The following is a 16,689-nucleotide window of genomic DNA, read 5'->3' as shown; positions in this document are numbered from 1 at the left end:
CGTTCACGGTAATACCGGTATAATGTTAGGCAACGATAGGAAAATGAAATATCGCGATAGAATATGAGTAAAACGCGCATGCGCAGTGCCTTTGTTTTCATACGCACATGGCCGATTGTTGAGTGAAACAGATGAACCAGAATTGGTTTGTAAAAATGGTGCAACTTCAGTGATGTGGAACTGGTTTGGTGTTTGTCCGTCAGATACACGACAAAGCACATTTTTTTGCAGAACATGCAAGCGGCCGTCGTTATTGTATTTGTCGGACTAAGATGCTCTTAAATCTGGGAGTAATCTGGGTCCTAAACTCCGTTGCTTTTCAGGTCAAACAAACACTGCAGCATCACTGAGAGTTAAAAACTTCTAAATTCTTTCATCTTTAATAAAACGATCGGCAGTTGCTGCTTTACCAGGTGTAACTATGAAGTTTAACTTCCAGGCATCCATGAAAACAAAATTTATTACATTTAACGGAGTTAGAAGTTAGCAGGAAGCTAGCGGAAGTTAGCTCGCTAGTTTCGCTAGTTACCTAAGCATGATATTGCATGTTCTGACTGAGAGATTTCTGAAAAAATTCAAACGTACAGCTCTGCTATCACTTCCAACATAAATGAAGACAGGAAACTAAACAGCAGTGACGTTTGTAGGGTTACTGAAGTTGGGCTAGCTGGTATATAATGATGTGCTACGTGATCGCTAGCGACACAGCTATGTTAGCATAACATAAACAGTGAAGCTGGAGGACGAACACTAACACTTTTCCACTTATAAAAGTTAACGTAAGGTTCCTATGGTTAGAGACAAATGCAATCGCATGGCAGGATGCTGTAAACGGACCAAACTTCAGTCAGGAGAACAACTGAGATAATCCATCCACAATACGAGGTTAGTCATTAATATACTGCAACAACATGGGAATAGAGCAGCTGCCAGAGAATTCAACATTAATGAATCAAAGGTACAGAAGTGGAGGAAGCAAGAAGAATGAGTTTAATAAAGTTTGATTTATCTGACTGCTTTGTTTCGCTTAATGTGCCTTATAATCCCGTGCACCTTATGGTCCGAAAAATACGTACTGCACACTGCAGTTTAATGTTGCAAAGCACCTCTTTTTAACTTCAGTGGATATTATACATGGTTATGCTCAGGATATGTCAGCCCATTTCTACTGGAAATGCCTTTTGGTTAAACTTTCATCTATCTAGGTATAATATGGCCCAGCCCTAGTCTGAGTAGTACAAAAGTCCTTTTCCCAAGTACATAACTACTTGTTTGTTGTTGATTATGAAAAATATTTTGTTACTAAATAAACGTTTACAGTCATACTGTTTAAACATAAATGCGACTGATGGTAGAAAACAAATCTTGTTTCGTTGTGAGGATGGCAGACTCGGTTTCCATTTGTGTGCTGCAGCCACTTTCCCCTGACAGATAGCAGACTTCAGCAGTTTGCAGGATGAAGCGAGCTTTACTCACACGTTCACAGTGACACTGGTCTCCTCCACCAGAACATCTGCTAAACTCTGCTGAAATTGCTCCTCACTCTCCACCAGCTGCAGGAAACAAAAACTACCAGTCAGCACAAAACCTGATGATCCCACTTTACACCATCACACAGGTTAAAAAAAAAATCTCTTAAACCTGTCAGAAGAAACATTTCGCAGTCACAGTTCAAAGATGTTGCCACTTTCTTTTTTTTTTACAGCGGCTTTTGCTCATATAGAGATTTATGATGATAAAATCATAAATTACAATGCAATAAAACATTCTGAAAAATATTAATTTATACAGACTGTGATCTAATTTGACTGTGGTTACAGTGAGAGGCTATGGAAAATAAAAGGACCACCCTCTGCACCACCTACTGGCCAGACATTAGCAATTTATCCAACATCTGTTTTCAGCTGCTGCAAGGACAAATACTTAAAGCCCGTTAAGAATAATCATCTGACCTTCTGAAGCAGCCCTGAACCCTAAAATGGAAGCAAACGCTCTATTTTGGAAAATATGAATGGATTCTTTGCATTTTGTTAGAGTTGTGGCAAGGGGTATGTGCAAAGCCCCACAAAATATTTTAATGTATTTAAAGACACATAACAGTGGAGTGATGGGTTGGTTAAAGTGGTTAAAGAAAATGAATTTAATGAATTTAACAATTTTCAGTATAAAAATATTTCATCTCCTGTGTCGTGCCATTTTTAATAGCACGTGTGCTGCTGCAACAGTCTGAAAATCATACTCAATGTTTCTGCAATATTCTCCTCTGTATTTATTGGGAATGTGGTGTATCAAATCATCTGTTATAATACAAATTTTCATATGATATAAAAAAATCTCACTGATATAGTGATGTCATGGGTTTATCCTCCCTAATGTGGACAACTAGGCCTCTAGTGAAGGCCTAGTGAAAGATACTACAAAATAAAAGCACAATGATTTGCCAAATATGCACAAAAACTATTCTAGCTGAAGATGGAAGCTACAACATTGTTTCTTCAGGCACAAACACACCATTGAGGACAACCGGGATATGTAGGTGCGCAAGGAGGAGATACTAACAGCTGGTGAAGTGTGACCACTTTTAAACAAGGGCATCGCTGGAGCACTGCACTCCATATGACACGAAGAGCACGTGTTGGATGGAAATTAGTGGTAAAGTACAGGTTTATGCAACTGCATAAAATGCAATATTCCAGAGAGAATATATTTTTATTTATGTGACAGTGTTGTAAGGGTTATTTTAGTTTAACTGTTGTTGGAATGTTTTGTTTGCTTAAAATTTCCGGGGAAAACACTACCTAGGCTACTTTTGAGTTTACATTTGACTTCTGCTGTGTGTCACTATTACTCTATGTTGCTGCTGGCAATGGATTCACACCTTGAATCAGGTAGTCTGCCAGGTGGATGTAAGATACCCTTCATATTTCTTTGCGCTAACAAATCTTTTGCCTGCAGTAAAAAAAAAAAATATTGTTCAGTACTTTTTTCAATATTGTAACAATATCGTTATTATAAATTTCCTTGAAATATTGCTATAGAATTTTGAGGTTATATATCACCTGCCCCTAGTATTTACTTAAGAGAAAATATTCTGAAGGTTCCCCCTGAAACAAATAACAACAAAAAAATCCTGCCTCTAGTTCTTCTGCTGCTCACTTCAGGGGTCACCACAGCAGATCATCGCCCTCATCTCACACTATCCTTAGCATCCTCCCTGTCACACCAACCCTGTGCACATCCACAATCCTTCTTTTCCTTAAGTCCTTCTCACGCCTTTCCTTCCTTCTTGCGGTCTCTAAACACGCCTTTCCTTTTCCTTTGTCTTACAGTAGCACGATTTCCACCAGCACCACAGGCAGTCGCTGTCATCCCGGTATGGAAAGATCATTCTTGATGACCCGCATGTTTGTTTGGGTTGGCAAGATTTTGCACGCTTCCTGACACAACCCTCCCCTTTTATCTGGGCTTGGGATCCCACCCTCCTTCGGACTGAATTGGAAACGCCTCTGGTTGTGGGTGTTATAGAGCTATTATAGAATAAAAGTATTATAAAAACGTTGAGATAGTGTTTGTTAGGTAGATCTACAGGAAAGTCAAGATTTATCCACACAACACCGACGACGCCAAACAGCTGCTAGACTGTGTAAAAACCTCTTCCTGATACAGTCATATTTGTCTTTAAGTGATTTTGCTAGTCCAAGCTGACGACCATATATCTGGGATATTTACGACCAGATATCTCCCAATAAAAAAACACATCCAGTCAGCCGTTAGCTCGTCCTGAAAACAGCTACAGTCACAGCACACAGCTCGATATTTGCCTTTTCTTTTTAAAATTTTATTTCTTAAAGTGAACAACTCACCAAGATGTTCGCTGTGTTCAGACCAGGGAGTTTACTAAAAGGCTTCAACAACGACATCCTCGCTAAACTTGATAAAGTTTTGTAAACAAACCCGGGGCGGACATTTCTTTCTCTCGCGCTTCTTTTCCAAACATGCGTCTGGCGTCATGACGTATACCAATCTTCATTGGCTGTTTTCTTCTGCCACCTACAGGCCGCCGGGAGTCATGCACCTTTGGCAAGCGTGGACCTACCTCACATTCAGATTAGATCGGTTACTATACAACTGGTTACTATTCATACATTCATCCCATATAAACGGGAACTTGACAGTATATATACGTATATACAATATATAGGTATTTACAACAAAGAGAATATACAGCATGCTTTGATTCAGCAACAGTATATGAATGTTTTAGTGAAGACGATACCTTGTTTTTTGCATTTTATGTAGTTCTCACTCTGATTTTAATTTCCTCATAACTTGATGTACCCGGGACGCAACGTCATGACAGAAAGAGAAACGTGTACCTTCCATACCTGTAATGTGTACATTTTTAAATATATATCTACATAGTTATTCATATTTTTGATATCTTACATTAAATCCTTCAGTCTAAGTACAACCTGCGGAAAAGATCATCAAAACTGTAAAGCTCAGACATTTCCAACGTCTTCCTGCTATCTTTTCCACCACCAAAAGCAGCTCCTGTTACCTGAAAAATTTGGCTTCACTTTTGCATGAGGAAGTGGAGCTAGGGCATCCATCTTTACGAACAGCACCAGGCAAATGTTTAGACATGGTGAGTGTGAAGTTGTATGGATTCATACTCAGTGTTACATGAATCCATAGGCATGATTATGTTTTGTCCTCTAATAACCATTACCGCATAATCACTGGCAACTTTATTAGGTAAATCTTGCTAGCACCAGGCTGGACCCTCTTTTGCCCACAGAACTGCCTTAATTCATCAAGGCCTAGATTCAACAAAGTGCCAGAAAGATTCCTCAGATTTTGATTCATATTAACAGAAAATCATCACAAAGTTGTTGCAAATTTGCCAGATGGTGACTGTGAAGGCCATTTGAAATATCCATCAGAAGCCGGGTACACTGTGGTCATAAAATAATCTGTGTAATTGAGCAGCAATACTCAGTATGTGGTGTTTAAACAATGTTCAGATGGTCAGGTGTGCCAAGAAAATATCCCCATTACAACACCCAAGTCTCAGCATCCTGAACCTTTCATATGGACAAGACTAGATCAATGCTTTCATGTTTTAAGCCCAATTCCAACCCTACCACCCACATCCCACAGCAGAAAATGAGAATCATTAGAGAAGTCAACATTTTTACAATCTTATGGTTTCTCCTGCAAATTGCAGCCAGTTTCCTGTTATTAGCTGACAGGAGTGGGGTGGGGTGTGGTCTTTTGCTGCCACAGCCAATCTGCTTCAAGGTTCAACGTACTGCAAATTCAGAGATGAGCTCCTCCATAACTTGGTTGTTACAAGTTATTTGAGTTATTGGCGCCTTCCTATCAGCCGTTCTCCTCTCACATCTAGTATCAAGACAACATTTCCAACCAGAGAACATCAACTTACTGGATATTTTCTCTTTTTCAGACCATTCTCTGTAAACCCTAGATGGCAGTCTAAATCATCAGTGAAATATTTTGAAATATACAGAACGGCCCATCTGACAACAACAACCATCCCCAATTTTGATGGTCAGCTTGAACCTGTCTTTATGTCTAAATGGACCCAGTTACTGCTGTGATTGACTAATTAGTAGCTGAACAGGTGTACCAAATGAAGTGGGTGGAGTGTGTATGTGGTTTTCAGCAATGTCTCTATATAAGAAGACAGCATTTTTGGGTGATTTGTTTTAAACACATGGAAATACACTTCACTGAAAACCAACACAACAGCTCTGCCACAACCTTCTTCACCTTTAGGCAACATCATCAGGAAGCTGTGATGAACTGATCTACATTTCTTTCATTCCATGATAGGAGGGAAAAAAATAGAAACCTATTTGTATAATGTTAAAAAATGTGTCTGACTATAATTGAGGTATCCCCCCCAATTAAAGCTTAAAAACAAACCACAACAAAAAAACTGTTGCACTCCAACCACACAACTTTTGCTGCCAAGGTGGGTTTAATCTGATGCAGCTGTAAAAAGCAGGAGACAAGTTAGAGAGAAATCTGGATAACATTTTTTGTTTGAATGGAAGCCAAAAAAAAATAAATACAAAATCATTCAATTAATGGTGGCACAGCAAAGTTGACCCCCCCCCCCTCTGAAAAGTGTCAAGTCAAATATTCACATAATTTATATACCTCCTGGTCTAGGGAGAAATACTCGGATGACATATTTTGGGTGGGTGAGAGTGAGTGAGTTTATATTCAAAGTACAAGCTCATCACAGCATCTTAACCGATGCATGTCAAATCTGCGAAATGAGATTGTCATGGCTTGAAGGCAGCAAGTAAAACAACCATAAGAAGTGCCTTCAGTCATTCACACCTCATTTCAAGCATTACTGCAAGGGCCACGCCACATTATCGAGACTGAACATGCTACTGAAACTGAGGTTCCTAAGGGAACGGGATAAACAGTATTAACATTAAACTAAGGATAAAAAAATACAGCACTTTGTGTGAGTAAAATAAAAATGGACTTAAAGCAGTCTTCTCACCACTCTTCCCCTCATCAGTGTGAAAGTAACTGTACACAGGACCATTGACATGACATGAAAAATGACGACTACACTGCTTCCAGATCAGCCTCGCCTCATTCTTATAAAACTGGTTTGCATGTTTCTGTGACCACCACCACCGACCACCACCCCACCTAATATACATGTCCCGTTTTCAACATGAACACGTATACAAAGTCAACACAAGCGCACACACTCGCACCAGCAGGCTCACATCTCTCCATGCTCTTATTATGTTTTTTACTAAATAATATATCCAAATTAAACTCTTTGGAGGCGCCCCCTGCTGTTCATATCTCCCCGGACTCTCGCTCTTCCGAGCTGGACCGTCGGTCCCGTTCGCACGACACTGATCTCTCTCGTTCCTTTTCCCTGGCCATGTCTGGAGAGGTGGACCTCTCCCTGTCCTCCCAGTCTCTGTAATCTGCTCTGTCGCCACGCCATCCATCTCCTGCACCCTCCCTCCATCTCTCCTGAGACACTGAGCGCTCTCTGTCGCGGGTGTGAGATGATCTGTCCTTGGAGGATCTGAAAAAGTGAGAGAGAGAAAAAACAAAAGAATCAGTGACGTCTGCTATGGAATGAAAATGCTGAAGAAAGGTCCATGGTTAGAAAGATGGTTGGTAATATTTGGCTGGTTACATTTAATTTTAAACTAATTATTACACATGTGACCACAAAACCAAGAGGTTTTGCACAAAGTAGCTACTTGTCGATCAGAATGTACCACACTTTCCCTTATTTATGACTAATAGGTATCATATTTTACCAAATGCACATCATTGTCTATTCTTTAAGAACTGAAACTAGCAGCCGAGACCTTAAACTCATCAGCTTTTTGTTTACTCAGGTAATAAATGCAATGGGAACTAGGATAATATTTTCATACTTTAGGACAAACCACTGGTTGACGTTACAGTGGCTATGTCCACCTTTTAAATACAGTCTATGGTTTCTGAATGTCAAAATGATCTATAATCCAAGAAGAAAAATGATCAAGCACCTTATATCCACATATTACTATATATAATGAATGGATGTTATAAATATGTGCAACAGTGTGTAAAGCTCCAGTACTTGTAGTATTCATTTAAAAGAATCACTTGAAACTATTTAAAATTGACCTTTTAATTCAGATGTTACGCCACACAGGTCATGATGCAGATTTCTGCAAGTTTCAGTGATGAATAAAATCTGCACCTTTTCTTTTTGCGTCTGTGTGAGTGGGAGCGTGAGCGATGTCTATCCTTGTGTCGATGTTTCCTCTCCCTCTCCCTCTCCCTCTCCCGATCCCGTTCCCCACCTTCTTCTCTGGAGTGAGAGGAGCGGTGGCGCCTTGAACGATGGGAGGACGAACTGCCTCCATCCCTGGATAAATCATTTTCAGCAGGGAAAAAAAAAAGAAAAAAGAAGAAAAGGATATTGTTTAGGTCTTAAAAAAAAAAAGAAAAAAAAAAGGGGGTTGGCTGTACTGATGTGTGCTATAAATTTAGATAAAGACTTTGTGGGAATTCGGAAGCATTTTGTCTTCTAAATGACATCCTGCACGAGAAGTATACGTCAGTATACGTACGAATTTGCTGTTTTCCTCTCTGCTCTTTTACCAGGAAAGCAGAGGTTTGAGTATTTTTGTGGCATATTTGTGGTTATGGCATTAATAACCCCACTGCGTGCATTTACAGATACCGCACCATTCGGCTTTATATTGTGTGAAATTACAAGTCGCCTTGCCAACCTGGGAAAAAAACTTATCAAGTGATGCTTGCATACCTGTATCGGTCTCCACTCCTAGATCTTGACCTTAAAAAAAGAGACACTTCAGTTTCCCGATGACTTGAAACCTTTTCACAGTAACGACAGATTCTGATCATTTACCTCCTTCGGTCCCTTTCTCTCTCCCACTCTCGCTCTCGTTCCCGCTGTCTTTCTCTCTCTCGCTCCCTTTCCCGTTCTTTCTCCCGCTCCCTCTCCAGCTCCCACTGTCGCTCTCTTTCATCTTCTTTTTCACGTTCCTCTCGCCGCCGCGTGCGCATTCTTTCTTGTTTGTCGACAACAGCTTTCTGGATTAAAAAAAATAAATGAATGAAGTCAACAGGCCTAACAGGGAGACAAACCCCCGAATCTGTTCTTATCCCTCACATCTTATGACTTTCTGAACTGATCAAACTTGTTTGACGGGCAAATTAATTCTTCTTGTTTTCGATTTGATTCCTTACGTGTTTCTTGTCACTTTGAAGCTTTATTTGGAAAAGTGTTGTATAAATGAAATGACTAAATTGGATACAGCTGAGCATACTGCCTCCTTAACTGTAGTTTGTATAACACTGTACAGATACATTTGTGGTACTAATCAATACTCATGCATATAGTAGCATAGACCTGCTCCAGGACATCCTTACCCTTAGCTTTTCAAGCTTCTCACGGATTTCAATAAAACCGAGGTGCAGCTTCCCCCCAAAGTGGTCAGCCAGGCGGCGGTCATTGTCATGGAGACCCAAGTAGGCAGAGCACACCTCACACACTCGCAGTTTTTGCTGTTGAAAGCTTGAGGCAGGCATTGAGTTCCGGTAAATATCCTGCAGTCACAAATGTTATGGTTATAAGGAGCAGAATAAAAATTGTTCAACCTGCATCTCATTATTCGGACCTATTATGCAAGCTGCAGATTGGGAGCTGATAAAGTGTGTCCGATATGAGTTCTGTTACTTTGTGAAGAGCGTGAAGCTGCTCTACTCAGACAGGCAGGTTAACACTGGCATGAACCATGAACTCGCTGTCATTAAACCACACATTTAACCTTCATCAATGGTGTACACAGACTAGGCCATCTGTTCCACCTACGAGTGCATTCAATCCCCAGAGTCTGGTTCACTTAACTAGTGTGTTTGCTGTGACTGTGCCCTGGTCCGGTGCTGTTGGAGTCAGGCACAGTATACATGTAGTGTGATCCCCACAGGACAGATCCCCAATCCCAAAACCACTTTATTTATTAAGTAATTAACAACTGAGAGGACAGTGTGTCATTTACTTCCCCAACAGTGCCACAAAAAGCATTTAAAAAAAAAAAAAAAAAAATTCACAAAATTTTCACAAGTAAATGGCATGAAAGAGAGACCAGGTGTGACAGGAGTTGAGATGGTGAAACAAACTGGTGTTTACTCAGGCACGGACACATAAGAAGAGTAACTGTGAGTGGGGCTGGTGAGCAAATGTGCTTGAGAACAGTAAACAGAAATTGCACCTCTCATGTGGCTGCAAACATCTTACCACTTATCATTTAGATAGGTAACACATTTCTAACCTCTGCTTCCTTCTTTAAAGCCCGGGTCTTCTCCACTTTTTCCAGCAGCTGCTGGGCCTCTTCTACATTCCCCTCGCCTCCCAGCTGCTCTGCCCGGGCCAGCAGCTTCCCGATCTCTTCGTTAAGCTCGTGGACACGTTCAGCCTTTTCATGAAAGGAAACAAAAAGAAAAGAAAAAAAAGAATGCTAAGCTCATAGTTTTTAGGCAGTGTGTAGACTCTTCCTGTGATAATTAGAACTAAAAATGTCAACAGTGCGTCACCTTCGCAGCCACTTCAGCGCTGATCTCATCCTGTGTTTCTGCTAGTCTTTTCTTGGCCAGCTCAGTTCTGCGGTCACAGTCAGCAATGAAAGACTGAAGGTGTTCAGCGGCCTGAGAAAAAAATACAGAAATAACCGAGAAATATTATATTACAGGATTCTCAAGAATATTTAAAAGTGGCTGAACTAAATAGTCTGTACCTGCTATGAAGTGAGTTTATAAACGCGGCTATAAAACATTCAGTTTCCAAACATTTCCTGCTCTCATCTTAAGCAGTTGTTTAAAGCTTAATAGCAGCACTTACACCACACGTTTGATAAGCCTGGAGAGAGGGATGCCTTCTCATTGACATCTTAATGTGGTCTGGACTAATTTACCACCTTCCAGGCTATTCTATGACATCAAAGTAGCCTTGTAAGCAAGGATGTTGTGAACTGTGTTAATGAAAAAAAGAAGCTTATCAACCCTTTGGAATTACCAGGATTACTGATTTAATTACTCAAATATGGTTTCATCTTCAGCCAAGTCAAAATGACAAAAACACAAAGTTTTACTTCAATGTCCACAAAAACACAGTGACTTAAAATATATACTTCAGTGCTGGGAAAGGTAAGTGAACTTTTTGCTAATGACTTCTGGAAAAGCTATGTCGGACATCAGTCCACAAAAAAGATAAGCTAAAGACAGCAGACTACAAAATTGTGGAGCATGGTGGTTTGATTCTGCTTTGCTACACCAGGGCTTGAGCACCAAGTGAGGAACTATACATTTACATTGGTATTAGGAAATTTTACTTGGAAATGTCAGGGCGGCAGACCATGACCTGAAGCTTAGCAAAGGCTGAGTGACACAACAAGACAGTCATCAAAAGACCAATGGTGACTGGTGCTGCTAAAAGAGGCTTGAGTTACAATTCAAGGGTTAACTTTACTCAGTGAGTTCCTATGTTCAATAAATGCATGAAAACCGAAGTGACATAACTTGTCAGTTACTCTGAAGTCCATGAGTCTGTAATACATAGACCAGACAACCATATTTTATGAGTGATTTGATGAATAACCTCTACAGAACCTCTGCTAATGCTAGAGGCATTTTTTGCAAATGTAAAGGAAAGTAAATTTGAAGTGTGCAAAAATATTGATTAACGTCTTTCACTAATAACCCTCTTGATCAAAAATTATGATGATCCTGAGTTAAAATTAAATACATAATTATTCTTCAACCGGAATTAGTTTTTCTGTGTTAGGACATTCCAGTAAGTTTGGACACAGGAAAACTTACTGTGTCCAAACTTACACTCATATGAACAAATGAGGGTGTCCTACCTTCTGACTAGTAGTGTGTATTTCTGTGTGTTTCTGAACAGTCTTTTAGGTAGAGCTTGACACTAACTTTCTCAAGAAAAGTCTTAGCAATCAAAGTAGATGTAGTGAGTTCAACAAGACATTCAAGAGAATATCTTTGTGGGTGTGTGCGTACAACTTACATCAAGTTCAAAGAAGTATTCCTGCTCCTTAGAGGCAATCTCGTAATCAGCTCGGAGTGCCAAGTCATGCACTTTCATGCACTCTCCCAGGTCCATTCTCTACAGGAATCAAAATGACAATGATGTTAGCTGACTGCCTCATTTTACTCGTACGTTTTAGCCCAAAATCTGAAGAAGAACAAAAAAGCTACAAGATCAAATGTCCTGGACACAAGAATTTTCACTGATGTCACACTAAAGAATCCAAATGTGATACCCTTTAACTTGAAGCAAAGCTAACACAGGTCTGATGATTTCCATATACACTATTCAAACTATCTGTTTATATTCAGTGCTCTAGGAATTAAATTGACTGTCAGTTTTAATTTGTAGATGTTCAACTTCGGAAGAGTCTTTTTGAGTCCAGTCCAGTCGAGGTTAAGGAACAGAAAGTAAGAGGATAAGTCAATGAATAAAAGCAACAACACATCATCGGAGTGGTAAAATGAATCCATCTCACGATCTGGCTCTAATCCCAACTCATATTTGTAATTAAAACAAAGTCTATGACTCTCAGGCCACATCCCCACTAATACATTTGAATGTTTAAGTACAGTTTTAAATGAAACCAAACCAGCCTTTTTTCAGCAGCCAATCAGAGAAAAAGCTCACCTCAGAGTCGTTGGCCTTGTGAGGAAGATAAAGCAGCATGTTTTAGAAAGTGAAACTGTGCGCTAGCTAGTGTGTTATGCAAAGCTGTTCTAGTAGAGTGGATCAGTAAAAATAGAAATGCTTATTAGTATGTTTGGATATGTGTTTATTTCCCATATATATAAAAGTTATTTCATTTCAAACCCATTGACAATGAAGTAGAGCTCAAACACATCTATGCTCTCCATACATTTCCTGTCAGCCTTGTGTGTGTGACTGTATTTACTGTATATATTATACGGCTGTGTGTAAATATGATAAAGCTCTCCTCTGTGTGTTCAGGCGTGCGTAAACACGATACTCACGGTGCCTGAGAGGATGTCATGAGGACATGAATCCAAGAGGTGACTTTTGCAGACTCGCTCATCTGTGAATTTGATTCTCTGCCGCATGGTGTCACCTTTACAAAAAAAGAAGGAAACCAGAAAAGCAGGCGTTCATGAAAAGTACAGTATTTTACTATCATACTGGGTTATTAGCCCGCACCTGTGACTGATTAAGTCATACATCTCTAACCACTGTAGCATCCAGGTACAGTAAACGTGTCCGATAAAACTCCTTGTGGTTAAAAAATAATAATAATAAATACTAGGGAGGAAATGGAGGGAAGAAAAAATGAACACATGACTATGAGCCAAATAAAATGCCGACATGATGTTTGTTTTGGATTGGTTTTGTAACAGATGTGTGCGACAACCTAACTTGCCAAGCAAACTTAAATACAACAGGTAGCTAGCCGGCTAGTTAGCATGATTTGTAAAGCATGCCGCACTGTCACCATAAAGTATGCTGGTTAGCTTGTCGGCTAATGCTAGCAACAGTCATACACGCTGCTGATTTTGTAAGTAACCAATCTCAAACACAGCGAGGCCCCTCTCACCGTCTCTCCCCGTCCCCATGAGCTGGTCCAGCATCGCTCGCATCTGTGCCTGGGCCGACATGTTTATGAGTGCTCAGATAACGTCGCCAGCAGCGGTCTTCAACACATGCAGCCTCCTCAACTGCAAGGCCTCGTCTCTTCCTCCAACAGCACCGACCGCGGATAAGTTTTCCCACCAAGAGGAAGACTCCGAGCCTTTAACCAGCGAGCTGCTTGTGTACAGCGTTACTTCAATGTACTGGTTATCCCTGCACTTCAACAAAAGCAAATAAATGTGACTTTGTGACGTTGGATGGCTTCGGGTCGACCGAGCAAGTGCAACGTCTGTTTGAAAACTGCTGCCCGGGTCCGCCGGTCGGGTCGTGTGGTGAGTTGAGACAACGGTGACTGAATTTAGACGGGGCCTTTGTTCGCTAACAAAATCTACACAGAAATAAGTAGCCAGTTCCACTGTCACACAGACAGATTTCTAGCAAGTCAGCTAGAAGTTATCAAGTTTGTTCAGCGTCCTCTCTTCCTTCTTCCTATTCCCCCTCCATGCGCGTCCCCGCGGAGCGCGCTCTAGTGCAGCGACGAAGGAAGTGCTGCAGTCAGCCTCGCGGGCTTGTTTGGTGACGTTACATATCACCAATAAATATTATTATTATTATAATCCTGCTTTGTTTTTTTCTTAGTTTTTCGGTGTCCCCCCACACAAACATATAAAGTGTTCAAAGTGTCTCTGATCTTACAAATAACACATAGAAACATGGTTGCAAAGCTAAAATGTTCAGCATATTTAGGAAATATGTGCTACTGTCACTGGCCAATACGTATAATAACTAATTTGATATTCACACATATATGAATATCAAAATGATTGGGATCCTAGAGCAGACTCATTGCACAACACTAAAGACTACCTAAAGTTATAAACATTGTGAATAAGACATTGAAAGTTAAGATTTTTAATATGAGAAGGATTGGCTAGTCTCAAGTGCCCACTCCCAGCTGTGGTAAGGGGGATGATATTTTGACACTTCACTCCATAGAGGCCTTTCTTGGTACCAGGCTGTAAACAAATGTTCTGCCATTATAACAATGAAGTCTGTGTGGGCTGACTTGCTTTTGGGCCCTGCCTCAAGTGGCCACTCTCAGAACAGCAGTTTTAGGCACGTCTGCATTAGCTTCATTTTACAGTCTGTCAGGCTGGTACATCATTCTTAATTTATGCTACCGTTGTGTCTGTTGCAGTCCTCCAAAATCCAAACATGATCAACATGGATGCTAGGAAGGAAAGGGAGTGGCAGCAGCATTCTTCTGGAATGGGAAAAGCACGAAAAGACATCAAAGTTTAAAAAGTAGACTATTAAAAGCACAGACAGTGGCTTTTTAACATAAGTTTCACTTCAGCTCTTCGTAATGTTACAACTTTGCTCTTCTCTGCAGCTGGATGATGGACCAGAAACAACTCCTTGTACCAGATATTTGAGACTGCCCCCACCTGACAACAGATGCACTCTGCAGGTAGATGGGCAGTCCTTAGCTGCCCATATACTGCCAATGCACTACCACTGCTGAACCATAGTTTCCTCATGAGTGTTACCTACTGCATCAGCTTGTAAAGAGTTGTGGCAGTGCATTCCTTTTTTCCATACGTTTTTTCGTTTCTCCACCTGTCTGCCTCAGTCTCATAAAAAGGACATGGCTTGAAAGCATTTAGGATTTTTTCCCCCTTTGATACAGTGAGGAGGGGATTAGACTTTGGTGGTCAAAGATCACTCTCCATTTGACCTGCTTTGGTGCTCATTCTGATTGTACAGGTAGAACAGCTCCTCCAAGAGGATGGCACATCGAAATCTGCAAATTTCACTCCAGCTCTCCGTGATGTTATGACTTAGAGATTTCAAGGGGCAGGCAAGTACACAAGGAGAGTTAGGACAGCAGACATCGTCAGCAATGACTAGTACTTTCTTCTTTGTTTGAGGAGGAACATGAGGAGCAGTGACCTCCAGAGGGTTACACAAATGTGCATGTTTCTAACCAAACTGTCACGAGTGACGTATGTCAATATAAAAGAAAAAAAAAATCTTGAGACCTTAAGATAAACAAGGAGATCATTTAATTTGTTTTTTCTCATACTTTTTAAACTCATTTGTCTCATTGAGTCTAAAAAGTTGTTTCTGTCCAAACAGAGGTGATAAACATAAACACATAAACTGGCTGCAAGTCCTGATTTTACCCCAGTTTAAGATGCAAAGAATTATAACCATCGGCTAGTATTTTACGTTATTTCTCTTCAGTTTCAATCCTGATATTATAATAAGCTGATAACTGTGATTGGTTGCTTGTACAAAGGTTTACTGTGTTAAATATGAACATAGTAAATAGTTCCGTAAATTTTAAATAAAGTTTAAAAGGCCCTTAGTGACTTAACTTCAGCTATGTGTATTTTACGGCCACATGTATCTATGTGTAGCAGACCATTCAACTATAATAACAATACATTAGGATGGAATTACTCATCATTTACCTGTCAAACCGCAAGCTACGCCCATACAAGGCATCCCAGTCCCACCCATATGTGGTCCAACCCTTAGAAACGTCCCATTACCGTCACAAGTACAGGAAAAATGGCGGCGAGTATGTTGCGGCTCCCGCTGCGACTTTCCTCCAGAAATATGGGGATAATGACCCGTAATACCGGCTTGAAGACCTCAAATATACCCAGGACGACTCAAAGCAGGACCGCAGTGTCTACGCCGTCTGGAGCAATTCTACCGAAGCCGGAAAAAGTGAGTTTCCAACGTTCAGTTTACAGAGGTAGCCGACTGGAGTTTACGAGTGGGCGGGACAGCGGTGGTTTGACGGAAGCTTTGACGAATAGAAAGACAGGATACGCACCGGACTTGTTAAATCAGCAAATGAACGTTTGTTTTGTTAAAGGGAGAGGCTGTTAAAGGAAATAAGTCACTAGTAAATTTAAAGATCATTTATTATTCAAAGACTCGTTTTATTTGGCGAAATGTAGTGTTGTGTCGTTAAAAAATACGTCCGCTGGACAGCCGCTAATGTTGGCGAGTAATTTATAGACTTGAAGCCTAAACTCGTCGATGTTCGGGCAGGACATGTCCAGTTGGTCGCAATAAAATGTCGCAATAAAAACACGTTAATAAGAGAAATTGATATTTAATGATCGATGGACGGAAACTGCCGTCAGGTCAAGAGCTAAAATGATCTGCTCTGTAACCACACACACGTCGTTCACTCTTTTTGGGCCTTCGACATTTGTATATGATTCTCTGCTGGAATCTGCTTCACGACTGGCTGAGGGCTGTTAACTCAAATACATGTATTCATATGGAGATACCCATCGACCATGCTTTACGGAGCCAAGTCAACATGACTCAGAATAGAGCTTCAGTGTAAGGATGTAATGACCTGGTGACATCAGTTGTGCTTTTAGTGAAAGCATTTTGTGTTTCAGATATTCTGAAACACTCCTGCCAGTTTGGCCTCAGTT

General features: G+C 40.6%; 2 protein-coding genes and 1 long non-coding RNA gene across 4 annotated transcripts in view; 1 reads left to right on the top strand and 2 right to left on the bottom strand.

Moving 5' to 3' along the window:
* The window catches only part of pane1 (proliferation associated nuclear element), an 8,493-nt gene extending 2,835 nt beyond the window's left edge, over window positions 1–5,658 (bottom strand). Inside the window, exons 1-2 of the mRNA XM_005945754.2 lie at window positions 3,864–5,658; window positions 1,477–1,553 (exon numbers count right to left, since the gene is read on the bottom strand). Coding sequence (XP_005945816.1) covers window positions 1,477–1,553; window positions 3,864–3,920 — 134 coding nt within the window. The 5' untranslated portion in view covers window positions 3,921–5,658. The remainder of the gene's footprint in view (window positions 1–1,476; window positions 1,554–3,863) is intronic.
* A 330-nt stretch (window positions 5,659–5,988) lies between these two features.
* On the bottom strand, window positions 5,989–13,742 carry zgc:158803 (LUC7 domain-containing protein). Of its 2 annotated transcripts, XM_005945751.3 has the most exons (10): window positions 13,188–13,742; window positions 12,613–12,707; window positions 11,618–11,716; window positions 10,132–10,242; window positions 9,870–10,013; window positions 8,968–9,144; window positions 8,444–8,628; window positions 8,339–8,368; window positions 7,769–7,936; window positions 5,989–7,096 (listed from the first exon to the last, which is right to left on the bottom strand). In XM_005945751.3, the coding sequence occupies exons 1-10, from the start codon at window positions 13,246–13,248 to the stop codon at window positions 6,859–6,861; spliced, it is 1,308 nt and encodes a 435-aa protein (XP_005945813.1). In that variant the 5' UTR covers window positions 13,249–13,742; the 3' UTR covers window positions 5,989–6,858. The 2 variants fall into 2 exon arrangements, with proteins under 2 accessions (XP_005945813.1, XP_005945814.1); XM_005945752.3 differs by lacking the exon at window positions 8,339–8,368.
* Window positions 13,743–13,789: 47 nt separating this feature from the next.
* On the top strand, window positions 13,790–15,955 carry LOC106633766. The gene is made up of 2 exons (XR_006052891.1): window positions 13,790–14,527; window positions 14,616–15,955. It is a non-coding gene; the product is annotated as an uncharacterized LOC106633766 (long non-coding RNA).
* The last annotated feature ends 734 nt before the right edge of the window (window positions 15,956–16,689 follow it).

This window comes from Haplochromis burtoni, unplaced genomic scaffold (assembly GCF_018398535.1).
Source record: "Haplochromis burtoni strain Fernald_Lab_line unplaced genomic scaffold, NCSU_Asbu1 Contig_448, whole genome shotgun sequence".
NCBI lineage: Eukaryota > Metazoa > Chordata > Actinopteri > Cichliformes > Cichlidae > Haplochromis > Haplochromis burtoni.
Note: the sequence above shows the minus strand (reverse complement) of the source record. Positions and strands in the feature narration are given on the sequence as shown.

Coding starts and splice junctions, on each gene's coding strand:
- zgc:158803 (XM_005945751.3), bottom strand. CDS start 13,248: ATGTCGGCCCAGGCACAGATGCGAGCGATGCTGGACCAGCTCATGGGG. Junction 9,145..9,869: donor CTTTAAAGAAGGAAGCAGAG/GTTAGAAATGTG, acceptor TTGTGACTGCAG/GATATTTACCGGAACTCAAT. Junction 7,937..8,338: donor AGGAGTGGAGACCGATACAG/GTATGCAAGCAT, acceptor TGATTTATCCAG/GGATGGAGGCAGTTCGTCCT.